The sequence below is a fragment of the Aptenodytes forsteri genome, unplaced genomic scaffold (genome assembly GCF_000699145.1).
Source record: "Aptenodytes forsteri isolate BGI_AS27 unplaced genomic scaffold, ASM69914v1 Scaffold154, whole genome shotgun sequence".
NCBI lineage: Eukaryota > Metazoa > Chordata > Aves > Sphenisciformes > Spheniscidae > Aptenodytes > Aptenodytes forsteri.
Window position 1 is genome coordinate 2223295 of NW_008794083.1, and position 18057 is coordinate 2241351.

The window sequence follows — 18057 nt, forward strand, 5'->3', positions numbered from 1 at the left end:
GTGCGGCCCCGGGCGGGCTCCGTCCCGCGGGAGCTTCCCACTCGCCGCGGGTAGATGCCAGCGGAGGTACCGGGGTGGTTCGTCTGGGCTTAGCTTGCGTGCATAGCTGACACTAACAGCGTTTTATGTTACTACATTTTGTTCAGTCAGTCTTCCCTCTCTGGGTTTTTTGCACAGAGAGAAGCGTGTTGAGGCCAAAATGACTCCGGATATTCACAGCAGGGGTAGGAATAACGATGATGTTAGAAGTCAGAAAGGGCCGTAACAAGGCAGGGTGTGAGATGATCTCCTCCAGGCTCCCCTTCCTGGGAAAGGTCGGACCAGACGGTCTTTGGAGGTCCCTTCCCACCAGGGCTGAGCCCTGAAACCGTTCCCGTTCCTCCTTCTTCTGAGCCAGTCCCACTTCAGCCGGCTCCCTGCTTTCCCTCCCCACAGGCGGAGCTGCGGAGGTCTGTCTCTTCTTACCCTCGCTGGGGTGGTTGATGGCTTTTCATAGAATCATAGAATCATTATTAAGGTTGGAAAAGACCTCTAAGATCATCAAGTCCAACCGTTGACCCAACACCACCATGCCCACTAAACCATGTCCCTAAGTGCCACATCTACACGTCTTTTAAATACCTCCAGGGATGGTGACTCAACCACTTCCCTGGGCAGCCTGTTCCAATGTTTAACCACTCTTTCAGTAGAGAAATTTTTCCTCATGTCCAATCTAAACCTTCCCTTGCGCAACTTGAGGCCATTTCCTCTCGTCCTATCACTAGTCACTTGGGAGAAGAGACCGACACCCACCTCGCTACAACCTCCTTTCAGGTAGTTGTAGAAGGCGATAAGGTCTCCCCTGAGCCTCCTTTTCTCTAGGCTAAACAGTCCCAGTTCCCTCAGCTGCTCCTCATAGGACTTGTTCTCCAGACCCTTCACCAGCCTCGTTGCCCTTCTCTGGACACGCTCCAGCACCTCAATGTCCTTCTTGTAGTGTGGGGCCCAAAACGGAACACAGTATTGGAGGTGCGGCCTCACCAGGGCCGAGTAGAGGGGCACCATCACTTCCCTAAAGTTCTTTTTGCAAGTTCGTGCTTCCAGAGGCCTTCCCACTTCTTCTTGGCAAAGTGTTTCCCCCACCTCCTCCGAAATTTTGATTCAGCTGTTGGGTACGCAATAAATACTGGGGTTATTTCTTGAACCCAGGAGGTTTACCTTGCTTCACTTTTGGAATCCCTTGTCAACTTGAAGATGGGAGTAGTTGATCAGGTTTTTAATTAACCTTGCTCTTGGGTCGAGTCTTTTTAAATGGCTCTTCATCTTACATCTTAACAGCACTTTGCTCATAAAGAACTATTTGCAATGTTGATTTTAATTTTTTTTTTTTTCTAGGGGGAGGTTTGCATGTTTTACAGTGAAACCATACATGTGGTGTCACAGGGGTGGGGGGATGGTAGCAATTTTGTGGTTTTCTCACCATGTATCTAAACTTACAGTACTCCATTTCCTAATGTCTTTTTTTGAGATCAGGCGGGTGTCCTATTAATTGTGATCCTAACAAGATAGTTCATGTTATATGGGAAAAATACCCACAATAAACTATTTTCCTAAAAAGAAATCAACAGTCTGATTAACTGCTGAGATCCTTCTGGTGTATAAGTTTGCTTGTTTAATTTTGTTTTCATACACAGTATTTTCCGGTGGTAGTAGTATTGTCTACAAGTTCAGGACATGCTGTCTAGGTGTAACTTCGTGCAGGTATTTTAGAAGATTTTGTCAAGTTACCTTTGATTACTTAACTTCCTTCATCAGAATAGAGACCTACCTTAACCTCTGGCATCTTTTTAGCTACACACCTATTTGGGATTTTCCTTTAATCAGATAAAGGGCAGGACATTGTGGATGATGGGTTATTAGCTTCTTCTAAAGTAGTCATTTGAAAGAAGAGGTACTTGCTGATTTGAAAAATAGTTAGTGGAGGAGTGGTAAGTCACCCTCCCCCGAACAGATAACGCTTTTTCAGTATTTTCATACTCTTCTGATCTGTTACTTGTAGTTTAAAATGCGTTAGAAAAGGAAGACCTAAGATCTGATTTGAGTCTCAGATGGTGACTATTCCTGAGAAAGATGGGAGTGCAGTTGCTGCACATGTTGTGCTGTAAATGCTTCTCCCTTCCTGTTCTTGTGAGAAGTGTAACTTGATAATTTGGGCAAATAGTGACTCAGTGACATCCTGTGGCATTGGTGTTTGAATTTTATTGTTTTTTTGGGTGGTTGCCACTTTGAAGTGAGTCAGTCATCCAAAGTACAGAAGTTTGAAAAGTGGCTGTTGCTGAGTGTTTCAGGAGTTTTTTGTTGGTTTTTTCCTTTCAGCCTGCAGTTTGTGGATTCCTGTGAAAGGTATTTAGAAAGTTTGTGGTCAGCAGGCTTGAGTTCATTGTACAAACTTTAAATCTCCACTGGAAAAACGTTTGTTTGACCTCTTTTGACTTGCAAACTTGAAAAAAAAAACTTACCCCCAAACAGTGTTGCTCCAGAGGATGGTAAGAAATCTGTGTGCCGTGTTTTGTGACAGTGTATTAGTACCAGTTTCTGACCCCTGTAGGCAGTCAGTGCGCCCTTGAAGGCGTAAAGGTTGCTGCTGGCTGTAACTGGTTCTTGCCATGTGACTGTGAATCGTGGCACTTGTGGGTAACATCCAGCTGTGGGTGAGAACCAACAATTGGATTTATCTTTCAAGGATGATCACTACTGTATGTTAACCATATATAAAACTAAAAATGAAAGGTTTTGACTCACTTTTGTCACCTCTCCATTTCCACCCACCCCCAAACCATCACCTTTTTTTGGAAGACTGAGCACACAAATGTTTGCTCTCTGATTCACTTTTTTAAGAATTACTTTTTTTATTTATTTATTTTTTTAATTAATAAAGCCCAGTTTCTAGTACCTTTTAGTCTGATTTAGTCATGTCTGGGTATAACTAACTAACTGTTGTCAGTGGAAGAGGTTTTGATCAGCTTGCTTGGTTAAGCTGGTATATTTTTATTCAAGCAGTCAGGCATAGGAATTTCATGGCAATATCTGAAAAAACAGGTAATTTCTTCCAGAATCTCACTGAGAAATTGGGAAGGAATCTGCAAAAGGTGGGGATAGCACCATTGTCTATCTGCAGGGGTCCCTTGATGGGAGGAGGTTTCCCCAGCCTTGGCAGAGTGGTCACCTGTCAGCGGGTATGGCTGGTATGGGGTTGTGTGTCCTCTCAGCACTGTCTGGTAACCCCGGATTCCTTGTCAGGTTTTTTCCTTCTTTTTGTCTCTGGTTATGGCACTGCTTTTCCAAAGGGGTTTTCCTAAGGCTCTGTCCTTACTCGGTGGTGCAGACCTCCAAGTGAGATGTGCCTTTGCTTTTCAGTGGTTGCTCCAGCTGCACATGGTCTTCACACGCTGCTCTGGCTTATGCTGGCTTTGTACCATGCGGTGGCTGGGTGGTGGCGGAGGCGGTCGGTAGGCGGGCGGGGATAAGGGACCCCTTTTGCTTTCACCTGGCTGTGCGCTGGTTTTACTGAATTCTTCATCTGTTCTGCTTGTTCCTGCTCAGCAGGTCTCATGCAAATACAGAGCTAGACCTTGTCAGCAGAGAGACTTGGCTTTCCTCTGGGAGTCTGAAATGCACAAATTGTTTTGCTCTGTCTTTGCCTCTAATGTCTTAGTCTTGAGACTTACTCGGTGTGGATGTTAATTATCTGTAGTGGAAGATTGCTGGATACCAGCTGTCCTACTTCAGCTGAGTACAATAAAAGAAGGAATTGCTCAGACTGATAGTATGTTAATATGGGAAGTAAAAGTATACTATATGTTAATTTGCTTGAATATCTCAAGATTCTAAAACATCTCCCTCTCGATGAAGCACTGCTAGGTTGGCAGAGCAGAAGGATGAAATCTGCTGTTCAGAAGTCAGGAATTTTATGCTCTACCAGATGTAGAGCATGATGCACGTGATACAGTATCTCATTTTCACATCTGTAGTAAACATTCATGGAAGATGGATTCCTTCATGTTCAGTAAAATCACTTTCTTACCCATAAATTCAGAAATGTATTTTATTTTCAACTCAAACATCTGGTTTGGCACAGTTATTTCCTGGAAAACAGCATGTACGAATAAATTTCCATGTAAATGTACTTACTGAGCTGATTTGCTTATCTCTCCTCCAAAATGCATGCATGTGTGTATCCATGATAGAAAGTTAAACAGTTAATATTTTTAAACTGATGAGAGAGGGAATATCAATATTGCAACTGAGGTAATGTTTTGGGTCTGCACTATTCGAATGGAAGATCCTTCTGTGTGTTTCATCTCTTTCCTCTTCCTTTTGCCTTTCCTTCTGTTGAGTATAAAAATATATTCCTGCTTAAGATAAATTATTTAAGGGCAAACAACACTGGATTTTCTAGAGAGAACAACATACTGAAGTCAGACATGCCTTAGTGAAATCAATGCTTTCTGGCCTGCTTGTTTTTAATAGTTGAAAACAGCAGAAGAGTTTCTGAGGCTGCTGGATTTGTGTACTTGGTAGGTGATTGGCATTCCTTTAACGTGGTTTTGTGCCTGTGCTTTAAGCTGCATGGTGAACTAATCATTCTTCCTTTGAACAATATACTTGCTTTACCTCTGAAAATTTTTGAGCTAAACAGCTACTCCCATATATTTATCCAGTAGTTAAATTCCAGTGCAAGTTGTTACTGCTGATAACATGGACTACTTTCTCTATTTCTGACTGCTAGGAGGAAAATACTGATTATTTTATTCAAGTAACACTTGGAATGATGCACTGTCTTGCAGTGCTATGTTTTGTAATTTTTGCATGTTTTCAAGTGTACCAACTAATACGCTTACAGTGAAGAACAAGATATGAATGACTTCATAACAGGTTCCGATATACATTTTTTTGAGGTGTAGTATTTTATTCCATTACACAAGAGTAAATGAATTATCTTGTTCCTAGCTGATGTGGCGGTGCTGATCATCCCCATTTTCCACCTCTCATTTTTGCCACTCTGGAGATCTGTGGTTCTTGCTTTTCAGGGAATCTGTGTAAGGTGAGGTGGCTCTGTACTTCTCAGGCACTCCTCTTAGGATGGCACAGCAGAATAGCCTGTGCAAGATGCACGTGTTTCTGCAATTCTTAGCTTTGTATTGGAAATTTGAGCATATCTCTATGTGTGTGTTTTAGTCTACTGCATCTTGATTTTTTTGCTTTACAACAAAAATGCATGGTTCCTCCCCATGCCTTTGCTTTTTCTGTTGACCTTACCTCAGCTGCACGTGGCCCCATGGGTGTCCACTGGAGCTGTGCTGCATGTGTTGGTTTGCTCCGTAGCTGAGGTTTCCTTAGGCGAGAAACTCGGGCCTTGGATGTCAGACCTGTGCAGCTATGCACACTTTTTTTGGTTTGTTTTGGGTTTGGTTTTTGTGTGTGTGTGTGTGTATGTACACGAAGAGGCAGCATTTTCAGGAAGCCACGTTTTACTCTTAGGCTCCATATATATCTGGTCCCCAAATATAAACAAATTCACAAACTTTTCAAATGAACAAATAGATTTGAAACCTTCACCAGTCTGGCAGTATTGTCCACTCCCTGCTGAGAAAAGAGGAAGACTGGTTATATCTTAAATTGGATGGAAAGAGGGGATTTTGCAGAGGGTGCACGTGCACACTTAGGTATAGGTGAGCTGTTGAAGGACTTAAGTGCTGGACATACAGTAGAATCAGCATTTCTGGTACCTGCTAACTGCTGGCATCGCCTTCTTCCCCTGTGATTACAGTGTATGTCCACATGTAAACCCTTTGAGAGTTGCTACCATTTATTAATTTTTAAATACATCACAACCTGTGAATTGCATCCATAGGGAAGAACTTGGTTTATTTAAGAGCATGCACCTTGAGAGACTGTACAATATATTAATAGTAAGTGTACCCATTTCAGATTGCATCCGTGTTTGCTGTCTGTTTGATCTTCTGTGCTCTTTTGTGCTGGCTTTTGTCTGCAGGAGTGCAAAAAGAAAAAAAAGTTGGTCTCACTTTACAAGAGAGCAATCTATTACAAACTGTGTCCAAGATTCCCAGTGGAGTTTGAGGATTCATTGAGCTAGGTGCTATTGCACTCATTAAGACCAGATTTTATCATCTCATAGGGTGAATAAGGCCTAGTTCAAACAGAATTGCAACTGTCCTTTGCCTCCGCTTTTCTGTTAAGACGGGCTGTTCTACAGAAACAACCCAAGGCTCAATAGCAACCAGTAGTACCCTTGGTACTGCTCATTCATTAAAGCAAGGTTATTTATTTTCTGTTAGGAGCAGAGAAAGCAGCTGAGGATCAAAGCAAACATCACTTAATACAATTTACCATTGAAATCAACAGTGTGTCTGCTAATTTTTATTTTATTTTTATTTTTTAGATTATCCTTAAAGTAATTTGGTTCAATCTGATTGATTCATTTATTTACAAGCTTGGAACCAAAAAGTTAAAATAGCAGTATCAGAGGGAATAAGTTGAAACTACCCAAGTTTGGGAAGCAAAGTGCAAATTACTCCTGAAACAGCGAGACTAAGTTTATTATCTGACTACATGAGATAACAAGGAATCTGTCCTCTTTCTCTAGACCAGTGTTGTCTAATTAGCTTTTTGGGTGGAATATATGATAAAAAGATGGCTGGTTTATTCTGTTTATTGCAGATTTTCATTATATTGTTAGGAATATTCAAGACTTCCCCCTCAAGTCCATGTGAAACTTTATGTACAAGCTAATAGTACGAGATGGCCTTTCTTCATCCTTCAGATGGAAATATCTAGACAGTATGCCTTCCTTGCTGGGTGTAGTCCCTTCAGCTGTTGTGTTACTGCAGTAAAAGTTTCATTATGTGTGTAAAATAGCCATAGTGGAGGATGCAATATAACGTGTCTATTTTAATTTGCAGGTTTCCACACTGTTGTGGTTCTTTGGGTTTGTTTTTTTTTCTTGAAATGGTAGGGCTAGGAAACAGCTGCCGAGGGATGAAGTCTCCACCTCTCCTCGTGGCTGCGCTCATGGCGTGCATCATTGTTTTGGGTTTCAATTACTGGATTGCAAGTTCTCGCAGCGTGGATCTGCAGGTAACTTTCCTATTGCTCTGTATATTGTCTTGTACTTGTGTGTTTAATAAACATAGTGCACAACAAGAAGGATGCTTCCCCTGCATGTGGTGGGCCAGGAGCTTCAGCTTGTCATAGGAATTTTCACAAATATTGCAGTTGTTGCTTGTCAGTAGTGGGAGATGGAGGGAATGGGAGGAATGCCTATTTGTAGGTGAGGGGGACCCAAAACTTGAAGACCTGCTTGTATGGTACTTGTTAGTTCTGCTCACACAAAGCGAACTTTGTGCTTTGTGAACTTATCTTGTGCTGTTTCAGTTTACAGATGTGGCAAATGCCATCCTCTTGTTTTTCTTCCTAAGTGTACGTTGAGACTGGCTCTCCATTTTTAATCTGAATGGGCATCTGCAGTTTGCTCATATCCCTAGATTTTTTTTCTTACATGACCCGTAAGGATGTATGCATGCTTTCCCACCAAGTACAAGGAAATCTAGCTTGTTCAGAAACTGTGTCTAAAAATCTGAATTTGTGTTTCTTAGAAACCTTCCCTAAAGAGGGCATGCAACTTACATGGAATAATTACCTTGTCTGCTATTTTTCTAATGGTAGCTGTATTGTCTGTGGTGGTTGAGCTTGGGTTTTAATCCTTTCTGGAGCATGTGTTCTGAAGTTGAGGAGTACGTGAATAAAGTTACTGGTTTGTGACAATGTGTGGGTTCTTTTGTTTTGTTTTTTGTTTGTTTGTTTGTTTTTAACACGCAAACCTAGAAACTAACAACCTGATGATTAAACATGGCTGATGAGAGCTCCTCTCAAGTTTTTCCACTGAATTTGTATCCTCTTTGTAACTGAGGTGCATTTTAGTACTGAATTGACAGCTGTAGGAATTGAACTCCTGTTTTACCTCGGAGTGGGCACTATTCAGACAGGACACGTGTCTCTGGCCATGCGGTTAAGGATGTGTCTTAGCTTACCCTTGGTGGAGGGTATGATGCCCTGTCTTCTGGGACTCTCGTCATCCCTTGTTTTCCCTTTAGTCAGTGGCCTCAGGATGGTGGCTAGCAGCAGGTAGTGACTGTGTCAGTACTGCTGAAGCTTTGCTGCGTGGCCGTGAGGCAGCTGATAGCGAGGAAAATAAGCTACCATACTAGCTTATTCTTGATCTCAATAACCTAGAGACATAAGGTCCTCTTTACTGTTACTGATTTACTGTATAATCTTGTATGTTTCTCCCAAAGTTAGCTTGAAAATTGTTTCACTTCTGCGTAGTCATGCACTCTGAATGAAATAAAAGGATAGCCGAAGGCGCAGATGGAGCTTCTAAAGCACTGTGTCAGCCTGTTCATTTGTTGGCAAGACTTTGCAGCTATTATGACCGAAATGGAATAAGTGCTTTTCTTTGCTCCTCCAGCTAAACTGCAAGTGTTTCCCCCCCCCCGCCCCCAGCCTTTCTCCCCCTTGCCTCTTCTCTGTTCTCTCACTTTCTGTGATAGAGAAGCAGAGTAGGCAGGCAGTAATACGTAGCATACTGTGGTATAAGAAGATATCGTCCATTTTCTTGGAGTCTTGGAAGATGCACAGTTTTTATTATTTCTATTTTTTAATCCACATGGAATCCCCAGGTCTTTCTACCAGGGTAAATTCTGTTGATATTCCCCCGCCCCCTGCCTGTCTTTGTACCCTTCCTTGCTGCCGAAGAGCGATTTTAACCCAAAATGTTTAAAAACAATGTCCTGCAAAAGTAAATATGTACTTTAAAAAAAAAAGGGGGGGAGGGAAAAAAAAAAGCTGTGATAGCATCCTTATATGCTGTGATAGCATATAAGGATAGCATTCCTTACCTTATGTCTCTGTGTTTATGCATGCAGTATGTGATGGTGTTGAATTTTCCTCTGATTGTCACTGCTCTTTGAGCAATCAAGAAGAACGATGATTTTCTGCTTATAAATGAGTTTTTCTCATATGTGTCTTTGTGTAACAGCTGTATGTCAGTTGTTTACGTAAAAGTTAGGCAGTGTTGTCCTCCCTCTATTCTTTTCCAGGTCTTCCAGGAAAATGTATTGATTTGAGAGATGAATTTTCCCTCTGAGTTAGTTTAGGATCAACACTGGGAAGTACAGTGATATTGGAATTGTCTGGATTAAATTTAAAAGATAATTTGACCTTGTACTTCAGAAAGATTGAAGACTGCAATCTTTTTTTATTTTTTTTTTTTTTGCGTGGGTGTTTTTTTTTTTTTTTTTTTTAAGCTCAATAGTGTCCTGCTTTCTGCTGCTGGTAGCTACTGGACCTTTTTTTTTACGTGTATCTTTAACTGAAATTTTGATAGTCTCTACAGAATATGCTGTACTGGTAATTTACGTAAAACCGGGGGTTTTGTGTGTCTGTGTATGTGGCGGGTATCACTGGCTGACATAATACTTTGATGACATTAGCATTGTTAGTTCTGTGAAATTTGGTACTCCTTGAATGTATCAGAGAGAGTCCGGCAAGGGGGAAGCATTTCTATTTGCTTTGGCTAATTTGCTCTTCCTTAGGGTCGGATCATGGATCTGGAAGGCAAAGTCCGCAGGGCGGCAGTGGAGAGGGGAGCTGTGGAGCTCAAAAAGAATGAATTCCAAGGGGAGCTAGAGAAGCAGCGAGAGCAGATCGACAAAATCCAGTCCTTGCACAGCTTTCAGATGGAAAATGCCAACAGAGTACATCAGGAAGAGAAGGTAAGGCCTTTTCTAGCCACAGTTCTCTGTGAGACTCTGGTTTACCAAGACACTCTCTGCAACAGAGTAAGATTGCTCAAATGTTCCAGCTGATGGGCATACAGTCAGTGTTGGTGTGGCAAAACATTTAATTTATGTATCATTGTATAATATTTAGAAAGTGGACATTGAATGGACATTATAGCATTCATTGTATAATATGTGAAATATTGGAAGCTGCAAGTAACAGCACTTCTGAAAAAACCCTCTACCCCCTCTATAAATCATTGTTGCCAACCTTGGGTTGGCCTCTGGCTTTCTTTCCTGTATGCTAATGTTTTAAAACTTAAGGAAAAGAAGAAGCTGCACCAACAGATGTATTTGTATTCCCAAATATATTTGTATACATTTGTAGGCATAAATGGTTGAGGTTTATTTCTAAATGCATTACAAATTTTGTGGCACCTTGAACTTCTGCCTCCAAAACCCAGTAGCACTGGGACACATCAGAAGGTTTGACTAGCCTTTCATGGCAGTGCTCTTGACAGTGCAGCATTGCCAGAGGGATGGAAGTCTTTTGTGAAGAATGTGAACGTACCTACTTAAATACCAGTGTGTACGATTACTGTTGTGTAGTATCTTGCAAACTGTTTTGTTGTGTATTTTCCTTATGTTGCTGATAACTGCCTTGGAAGTGGCTGTTAGCCGTTAATACCACTTTTCTCACTGTTGCCAGAAGTATTTAGCTGAGAGTATTCATTCTGGGTTTAATGCTTCTCCTGTAGAGTCTTTTGATTGAAATTTATAGATCAGCTTTCCAGGACTATTATTTTCCGCAGACTGAACAGACACAGATGATGGTAATAGGTACTCTTCAGGTAAAGGGTTCACCATTAGGTGACGGTTCGCTGCTCAAAACTTGTGGTGCATGAACAAAATATCACCAGCATAATCTTTGAAGGACATAGAGGAAGAAAAATTGAGTAAAAATGGAAGGTGGAATTGTTTAATTAACATGCACATCAGTGACGTATATTTTTAATTTATTTTGAAATAATTTTTATCCAAGGTCTTCTGAAGGTGGAATTTTAATTAACATGCACATCAGTGACGTATATTTTTAATTTATTTTGAAATAATTTTTATCCAAGGTCTTCTCTGACAAACATGTTTCTTTGATAATTTCTCTCTTCTCTTTGGGTTCAGTCTTTGTGTATGCTTTAAAAAAGATGAAGTATAGTTTGTCTATTTTTTTTTTTTTTTAATATATGTATTTATTATTAAAAAGATACCCCAGGATAGTCAGACAGCATTCAAGTGAGTAATCAGTCTTGTTGTCACTTCTGCCTCCTAATAGTGGGTGTTGCTACTGAGTGCTGTGGGAATTGTTTAAATTTACCATCCTCTGGGAAGGTACCCTAGTTTACATTTTGGTGAAACCCATCATTCTGATTTGGCATCTTTCTGCATTGCAGTTCTGTCCTGCAAGGAGTGAAAGCACATGCATGAGATCAAAAAAGAAAAAAAAAAAAAAGGGGTGTGTGTGTGAAAAAAGGGCAAACAGAACTGAGTATTTGCTTAATTTACTCTACAGTCTTTTTTACAAGGGAAATATATTTTATGCTTCCTTTTCGTAAGTAGATTTTTCCTTTAGCCAGAATTATTAAAAGTCACTGGAACTGGAATTGCTGGCCACAGAGTGTACAGTGCAGGCTGGTCACATGGGTGGATGCTGAGAGCTGGTGACCGGAAGCGCGGTGGATGAAATAGTGCTTCTGCTAAGCATGGTGTGCAACCTTTGTGCTTCAAATTACTGTGGTACCAGGCAAATGTAGCTGCCACCACACAATCCACCTTTCTTGTTGTGGTGATGTTTTTGAGTCTAGAGGGCATATAGGACCTGTCGTCCATTAAATCTGGCATCTGTGCCAGGAAAAGTGGTGGCAGAACTGTTTTTGGATGTGGGGGTGAATGTGGTAGTCTGAGGAAGAGTCAAAGCGGCTTCTGGAAAAGGAAATCTTGCTTCTGAAGTCTCTTGGAGTTTCCTTCTGAAAGAGTCAGTGACAAGGATGAGGGAGACTAATGAATGCATTCACACCTGGAATTGCAAAAGGCCACACATGCATGGCTTGTAGAGAAATCATGCAGCCACATGCTAAGATGGTGTTATCACAGGAGTGATAAGGCAAAAATTACAAAGCAGCTTAGAAATAAACTGGGTTAGTTGTACTGTGGGGAGGTCACCGGTGGAGTTTTGGACTGCTGGGAAAGGCATGCGGAGGAGAACAAGGAGGATAACCAAAGCTGTGCAGTAGTTTCTCTACAGCAATCCACAGTGTAGGTTACAGGCTGGACAACAGCCAGCTGAGGAGAGCCATCATGGGGATCTCCAGGATCCTGAATGGTGTGGAAAGTGCTCGTGGCTGGGAGAGACAAGGCATGGTTGTTCTCCATCCACTGATGGGCGTCAAATGCAGTCAGCAAGTTGTAGTTCAGACTAGGCAGAAGAAGTGTTCTCCACGCAATAGATGGTGAAGCTGCAAGTGTGTGACATCCATAATGCCCAGTTGCAGCAGGTCTGTGCGGATTAAAAAGCAACTGGATAACCTTGGATGAACACCTGCCCCACCACCCAATATAAAGGTGTTCGTTCTGGCTCCAAGCATTCCTCGGCCAGAAGGAGCTGCTGCTTGGAAAATACTGTGCTTTATGGCTGCCTTGGTGTTCCTTTGGCATCCAGTGTTAGAGACAGGATGCTGGGCAAGGTGGATTTTGGGGCCGATCTAGTATAGCTGTTCCTTCCTCTTAAGTGCTTTTCCCTCCATCATTCTAAAATGCAGTTGTTCAGTAATGGAATAGTCTATGAAGCTTGCTGTTGAAAGCCCAGGAGCTGATGCTGTAGGAAGCATTAGATAAAAGTGGTGCAATGGACTCCTTTCCTGTCTTCTGCTTTTTGTGACTGGAGGAGAGCATGTCTCAGGAGCCTGAAGTGGTAGGAAGAGCGTGTATGTGCCCGAGCATTACTTCGTGGCAAATTCAGAATTTGCTCTTGTGACACATGAGCAAATACCCTACACAGATGTTTGTTTTCCAACTCTGTGATTTAAGAGTAGGGAGAGTTGTCTTACTGGGAACCCGTGTATTTGTCAAAAGATGCCATCAGCCAAGTTGGCATGGATTCATCCACTCTAATTTAGGAATGCCTCTGATATGATGGCAGGGAAGAGAGGGAAAGCTTAATTCTCCTCAGTAAGGACCTTGATCTGAAGAAGCTGTCCAGGATCAGAGGTTACTTAACAATGGGATGTGGAGTATAAGAAAAGACTGTTTCTGAGTGCTTTTTTTTGTGTGTATGTATATCCATGTATAACTGTGTGTTGTATATTCACATGTGCATACATACATATTTGTACACACACACAGCCACGCAAGTATCCTTGTTTTTCGGCTCCATGATTTCAGTGGAATCTGGGATTCCTGGGAGGCAAGCGATGAATTCACCCTTTCTGGCTATAGGAAACTTGGTCCTTGAACTGAACTTTATTTACGCCATGGGGATTAGCAGCGAGTATTTACCTAGTCCAGGAAGGATGAATGCAAATCCAAACCCCGAGTCTCTCAACTCACTTTACAAGTAATACAAACTGTCTAACTAAGTAGACAGATCTTTGAGTGATAAACGGGATTTTGTTTAGTTCTTGTTGTTCTTAAAGAAGAATGAAAATACTTTCAGCTGATGTGTAGGAGTGAATGGTCTGTCTCAAACCCCCTCTTTTTCAGGGAGAAATTATGGTTCTTCTAGTTATAGAAGAAATCTATATGGGAACAGACTTTCCCGTACTTAGTTACCAAAAGCAACTCGCAAGTAACATCCGAGACCCATCTTAATTGCAGTTCGTCTCTGCTCACTATGTCTTATTACTCTGATGATAAAATACAGAATAATTATGCCACTGATTTAGTTTCATACCAAACTAATACACCAATAATATACTTGCCACGTTTAAGTCATTGTCGGTGGCAGTGTGGTAACCACATTGAATTAAATCTGCCTTCTTTTCTAGTAGAACTCTCTCTGTGCTACTGAAAGGATGAGGGCATAGAAGGTAGGAGGTAGTCAGAGCCTGAAATACCCTGTGGGCTCACCATTCACTGAGGCAATGTAATCCTGGGAAATTGCTGTTGTAATTATTCTCTTAGGTCTGAGTATGTATAAAACACTTCTATCGCCAGTCTGCTTTTAAAAAATCTGCTTGAATTTTTAAGGATTAATGTAGATTTAGCAAACGGCTTCTGGAAATCCATACAGAAATAGACTGAAGAGATCGAGAGCTTACACGAACTCCTAGTAACAACAGATAAAGAATCAGGAGTGAAAAAGGGCTGTTTCTAATACATGAGGAATTTTCTAAAGAACAATATTCTGTATGGTGGTTATTCAGGACTCATAGCTTCTGGGATGTACACAGCCACGATAGCCTTTTTGAAGAGTCTATCAGAAGAATATGTGTAATCTCTCTTATTTTTAACAGCTAGAACATGCTTTTGCAGTTTGTAATTTTCTTTGGATTTATATAATTCTTCCCCAGCCCACATCTTGTTTTACTGAGGAGAGGGGCCAGGCTTTGTACGTTATATGTGAAGCACGTCACTGTCCTGTTGCTCAGTGTCTTTTAACACTGGCCACAGCTGCTCTCGGATCCCCTCCCTCTGGGAAAATTTCAATTCCCAGCACAGCCTTCTGAGACAAAATACCTATCGGTATGCGGAGAGTCAGCTCTGCTCAAAAGGAATGACACTGGGCAGGGGGGGAGAGAGAAGAAAGCCTGGTGTGAAAAGATGCCTATGTGTGGTTTGTTTTTGTTTTTTAAACCAAACAATGTTGCATCTTCTAGTTTTGAAAAGGCTTTAAGGAAAAGCAAGCACTGCCTCGCACCCTGCTCTACTTGTCATAGCACGATGTTACTAAATTAGCAAGAGAAATCAGTCTGCTTACTCATAACTGGTACAGCAGAGGTCTAGAAGAGTACCTCTGTTTAAAATATATTTTTACGTGGTGGAGAAAAAAAAAGGATGGTCTGGGACTAGCTGAACTGTAGGCACGCGAAGAGTGGAAATTTAGAGTATGTGTAGCTTAAGAGTTAACTACTGGAACATTTCTACCCCTTCATAGCAAAATGAAAGGACAAAAAGGAAAGGAGAAAGTACATTATATATACCTGTACAGGTTTTACATTAAGGTTCTCACATCATAGGATTCTGTTTCGTTTACACTGCCTACTATTTGGGTTTTAATTAAATACAACAATGTCATATAAGTCCTGTAGCTGCACAGGGCTTATTTTCTCCAATCCACTTGCTGTTGCCCTGCACCTGTAAAAGTAATTTCTTACTCATATGTGTCAACTTCCTCTCTCTTCTGCTGAGAGTGTAAGAAATTGTACACTTTACAATTTTGGTGGTTTCTGTAGTTTTGAGGACTGAACTGCACCATGTCATGGTGCATGTGTCCTTCATCACAAAAAAAAGAGAGTCTAGATTGCTTTTAGCAGAGGATGTGAAACAAGATTGAGTCCCTGATTTTTACCAGGATCACTCTTCGGGAATAGAGCTGGGTTTTTGTTTTTGTTTTGGGTTTTTTTGTTGTTTGTTTGGTTGGGGTTTTTTCTCTTTATTGAGGATGGGGAAAAGTCTGTAATTTCTGAAAGGAATTCAGTTCAGTGAGAAATAGGTTTAAATGAACAATGTCTCCTCCATTTTGGGCTTGAAATTTGTTTTAGACTTGCTTTAATTGGTGCTCCTCCACTGAAGTATACATGAGAGTGCAGCACACAGACCAACGTAAAAGCGAAATATTTTCTTAGGGGTCTTATTTATGAACTTTTTCCCCACTTACAGTAATATGCAGTTAGCCATTAATCTCATGGCCTAGAATGAAAAAGCCTTTTTGTGGCTAGTATAAATGGTTTCTTTATTCCTGAAGATTATTTCAAAGTGGTGAAGAAGAAGAGTATAAAGAGAGAAAAGAATTGATGATGCGTGTTACTAGGAAAGTGTGTGTGTGTGTAGGTGTGTTTGCAACAATAGAGAAGGGGGGTGGGAATTTCCAGATATAATTAAGAAATGAACAACACATAATCAAAATACGGCTTTTTTTTCTCTGCAGCCATGGTGGTGGGAGCAGTAGGAGCTTGCAAGGCAGAACTGCTCTTTTTCTTTACAGTAAGGACTTAGATCTGTTTGAGTTAATCATGAAATGGGTGCCCTCCTTCTCCCTGATTGATTATAAATGCTTGTTTCTGCTGGTTTCTGCATGTATAAATCTTACGCTCCCAGCTTGCTTTGTTCCCAGTTGGTTTTGTTCTTAGCAGCTGATTTACTGATGCTGTGGCTCGTCTTTTTCTCCTTGTGAGAGCTATGTTTGTGAATGCAAAGCCCCTTTTTTTCTTAGGTTTTAGTTCTGAAACCAGTGTTGCTCACATCAAGTTCTTTGCCATTTTATTCCTTTTTCCTGTTGCAGTATCTCATGCTTTTATATACACCATCTACAGTCAGTGTTAGAAAGGTCATCCATCGGTTCAGTGTGCTTGGGTTAGCTTGATTTATGATGGTAGCAAATGCTGAAGGAGTTATTGTAGTAATGCCTCCAAGGAATATGTTTATGGGGACTACTGTGTAAGGCATTAATCGATCAAATGCATGTACATAGTTCAGAGTGTGTGCTCAAAATATATGCTTTGAAATAATTTATCTCAAAGCTTCCTCACAGGTATTTCTGCGCTATGTTTTGGGTTTTTTTAAACAATAACTTTAATTTTTGTGTTTGTTAAGTGGACTATGACTTATGTAGACATGTTCTGCAGTGAATAAAAAAAATAAATATATCTCTGGCAGTTGTCATTAAAAAATTTGCTGTCCAGCTGGAGCAAGATTTTTCCATCGCTGCTGGTTGCAGTGTGGCTTTTGATTTTTGGTTTGTGAAGACCTGCTGTCCACAGCATTGACTCCAGTCAGGAGGATGACTCTTCCTCTATGATAGTCAGAAGGACTTCTGTGCAAGACGTGTTTACAAATACAGCAAACTGGTTCGATGTTACAGAGTTACCCTGTCACAGAAGATCAGATTTTGATATGGTGATATAGTGAATTTCCAAAAGCTGGGTTCTGACTCCTAGGGATCATAGGTATTGTTTTGTGGCTGAATGAGATTTAAAATGTGAGTTTCTTCCTAGAGCTGAGTTTTGGCATGTGTTTGCTGAGTGCTTCCAGTTTGCTTTCTTGACCTGCATACTCCCCCCCCCCCCCCCAAAACCCCGTCTGCCTAATTCACAGCCATGAGGTGAAGATTAGTTAACACTTGGACGACAGAAGGAGGAACGGAAAGCCTGACGTTATTGATACAGTTGGATTGGAAGTTGGCAGTTGGGGCGCTGCCCTGTAAATTATTAAACAGTATTTCCTTCTCAAGTTAAACAGCGAACTAGATTTTCGTGATTCTTTTTCCTGGACTTTTACCCACAAATTCAGGGAGGTAGGTGTGGCATTGCCAAAAGGAAGTTTTATATGCAATCCAGAAAGACCAAGGCATGCTTTTTTTTTCCCCCTGTTGTGATTTAAGGAGCCTTTTTCACATGGCAAATAATTTTATTCACTTCAGCTAATCACAGTTATTATTGTCCTAATGTACAAAACATTTAACACTTGTCTGTTTTACTGTCAAATAAGTGGTCCATCACTCGCAGAGGCGATCAGCTCCAGTGCAGGCCCGTCCTGCAGCGGAGCGGCAGATGGCGACGTACAGAGGGGTTTCCTGAGCCGGGGAACCCACAGGGGAGCGCAGAGACCCGCAGGCAGCCCGCAGCTCTCACCAGGGCGGGGGGGGAGGCGTGGGCGGGGCCAGGAGCAACGGCTGCCACACCCCACTCCCCCTAAAGGCAGCCCCCGGGAGCGCCGCCACCAGGAGCACTGCCAACAGGACGGGCAAACAGGGCGTGTCACGTCACCTAGGGCGTGGCGCGGCGGTTTGCGTGGCAGTTCACGAGGGAGGGCGCCTCTTCGAAGGAGAGGCATTCCATGGGCCGAGTGGGGGACTCGGCATGCACATAACCCAGCAACTGGGCACAGGTCAAGGGCACTCACCCTACCCGACCCTCAAGGCAGAATGGTGGGCACTCGTCTGAGGGTCAAGGCCGCGGCTCCAGCTGGGGGGTCTGCACCATCTACCCCAGCGGCGGCCGATGCCTCC

At 41.9% G+C, this 18057-nt stretch overlaps 1 protein-coding gene across 2 annotated transcripts in view; it reads left to right on the plus strand.

Moving 5' to 3' along the window:
• The first annotated feature begins 2379 nt into the window (after positions 1-2379).
• The window catches only part of GOLM1 (golgi membrane protein 1), a 37954-nt gene continuing 22276 nt past the window's right edge, over positions 2380-18057 (plus strand). The window contains exons 1-3 of one of the 2 annotated variants that reach the window (XM_009273136.2): positions 2380-2525; positions 7016-7137; positions 9654-9833. In XM_009273136.2, the coding sequence (XP_009271411.1) occupies positions 7039-7137; positions 9654-9833 (279 nt within the window). In that variant the 5' untranslated portion in view covers positions 2380-2525; positions 7016-7038. Of the gene's footprint in view, positions 2526-5031; positions 5084-6962; positions 7138-9653; positions 9834-18057 lie in introns of those variants that run through there. The other variant, XM_009273114.2, reaches the window with a different exon arrangement.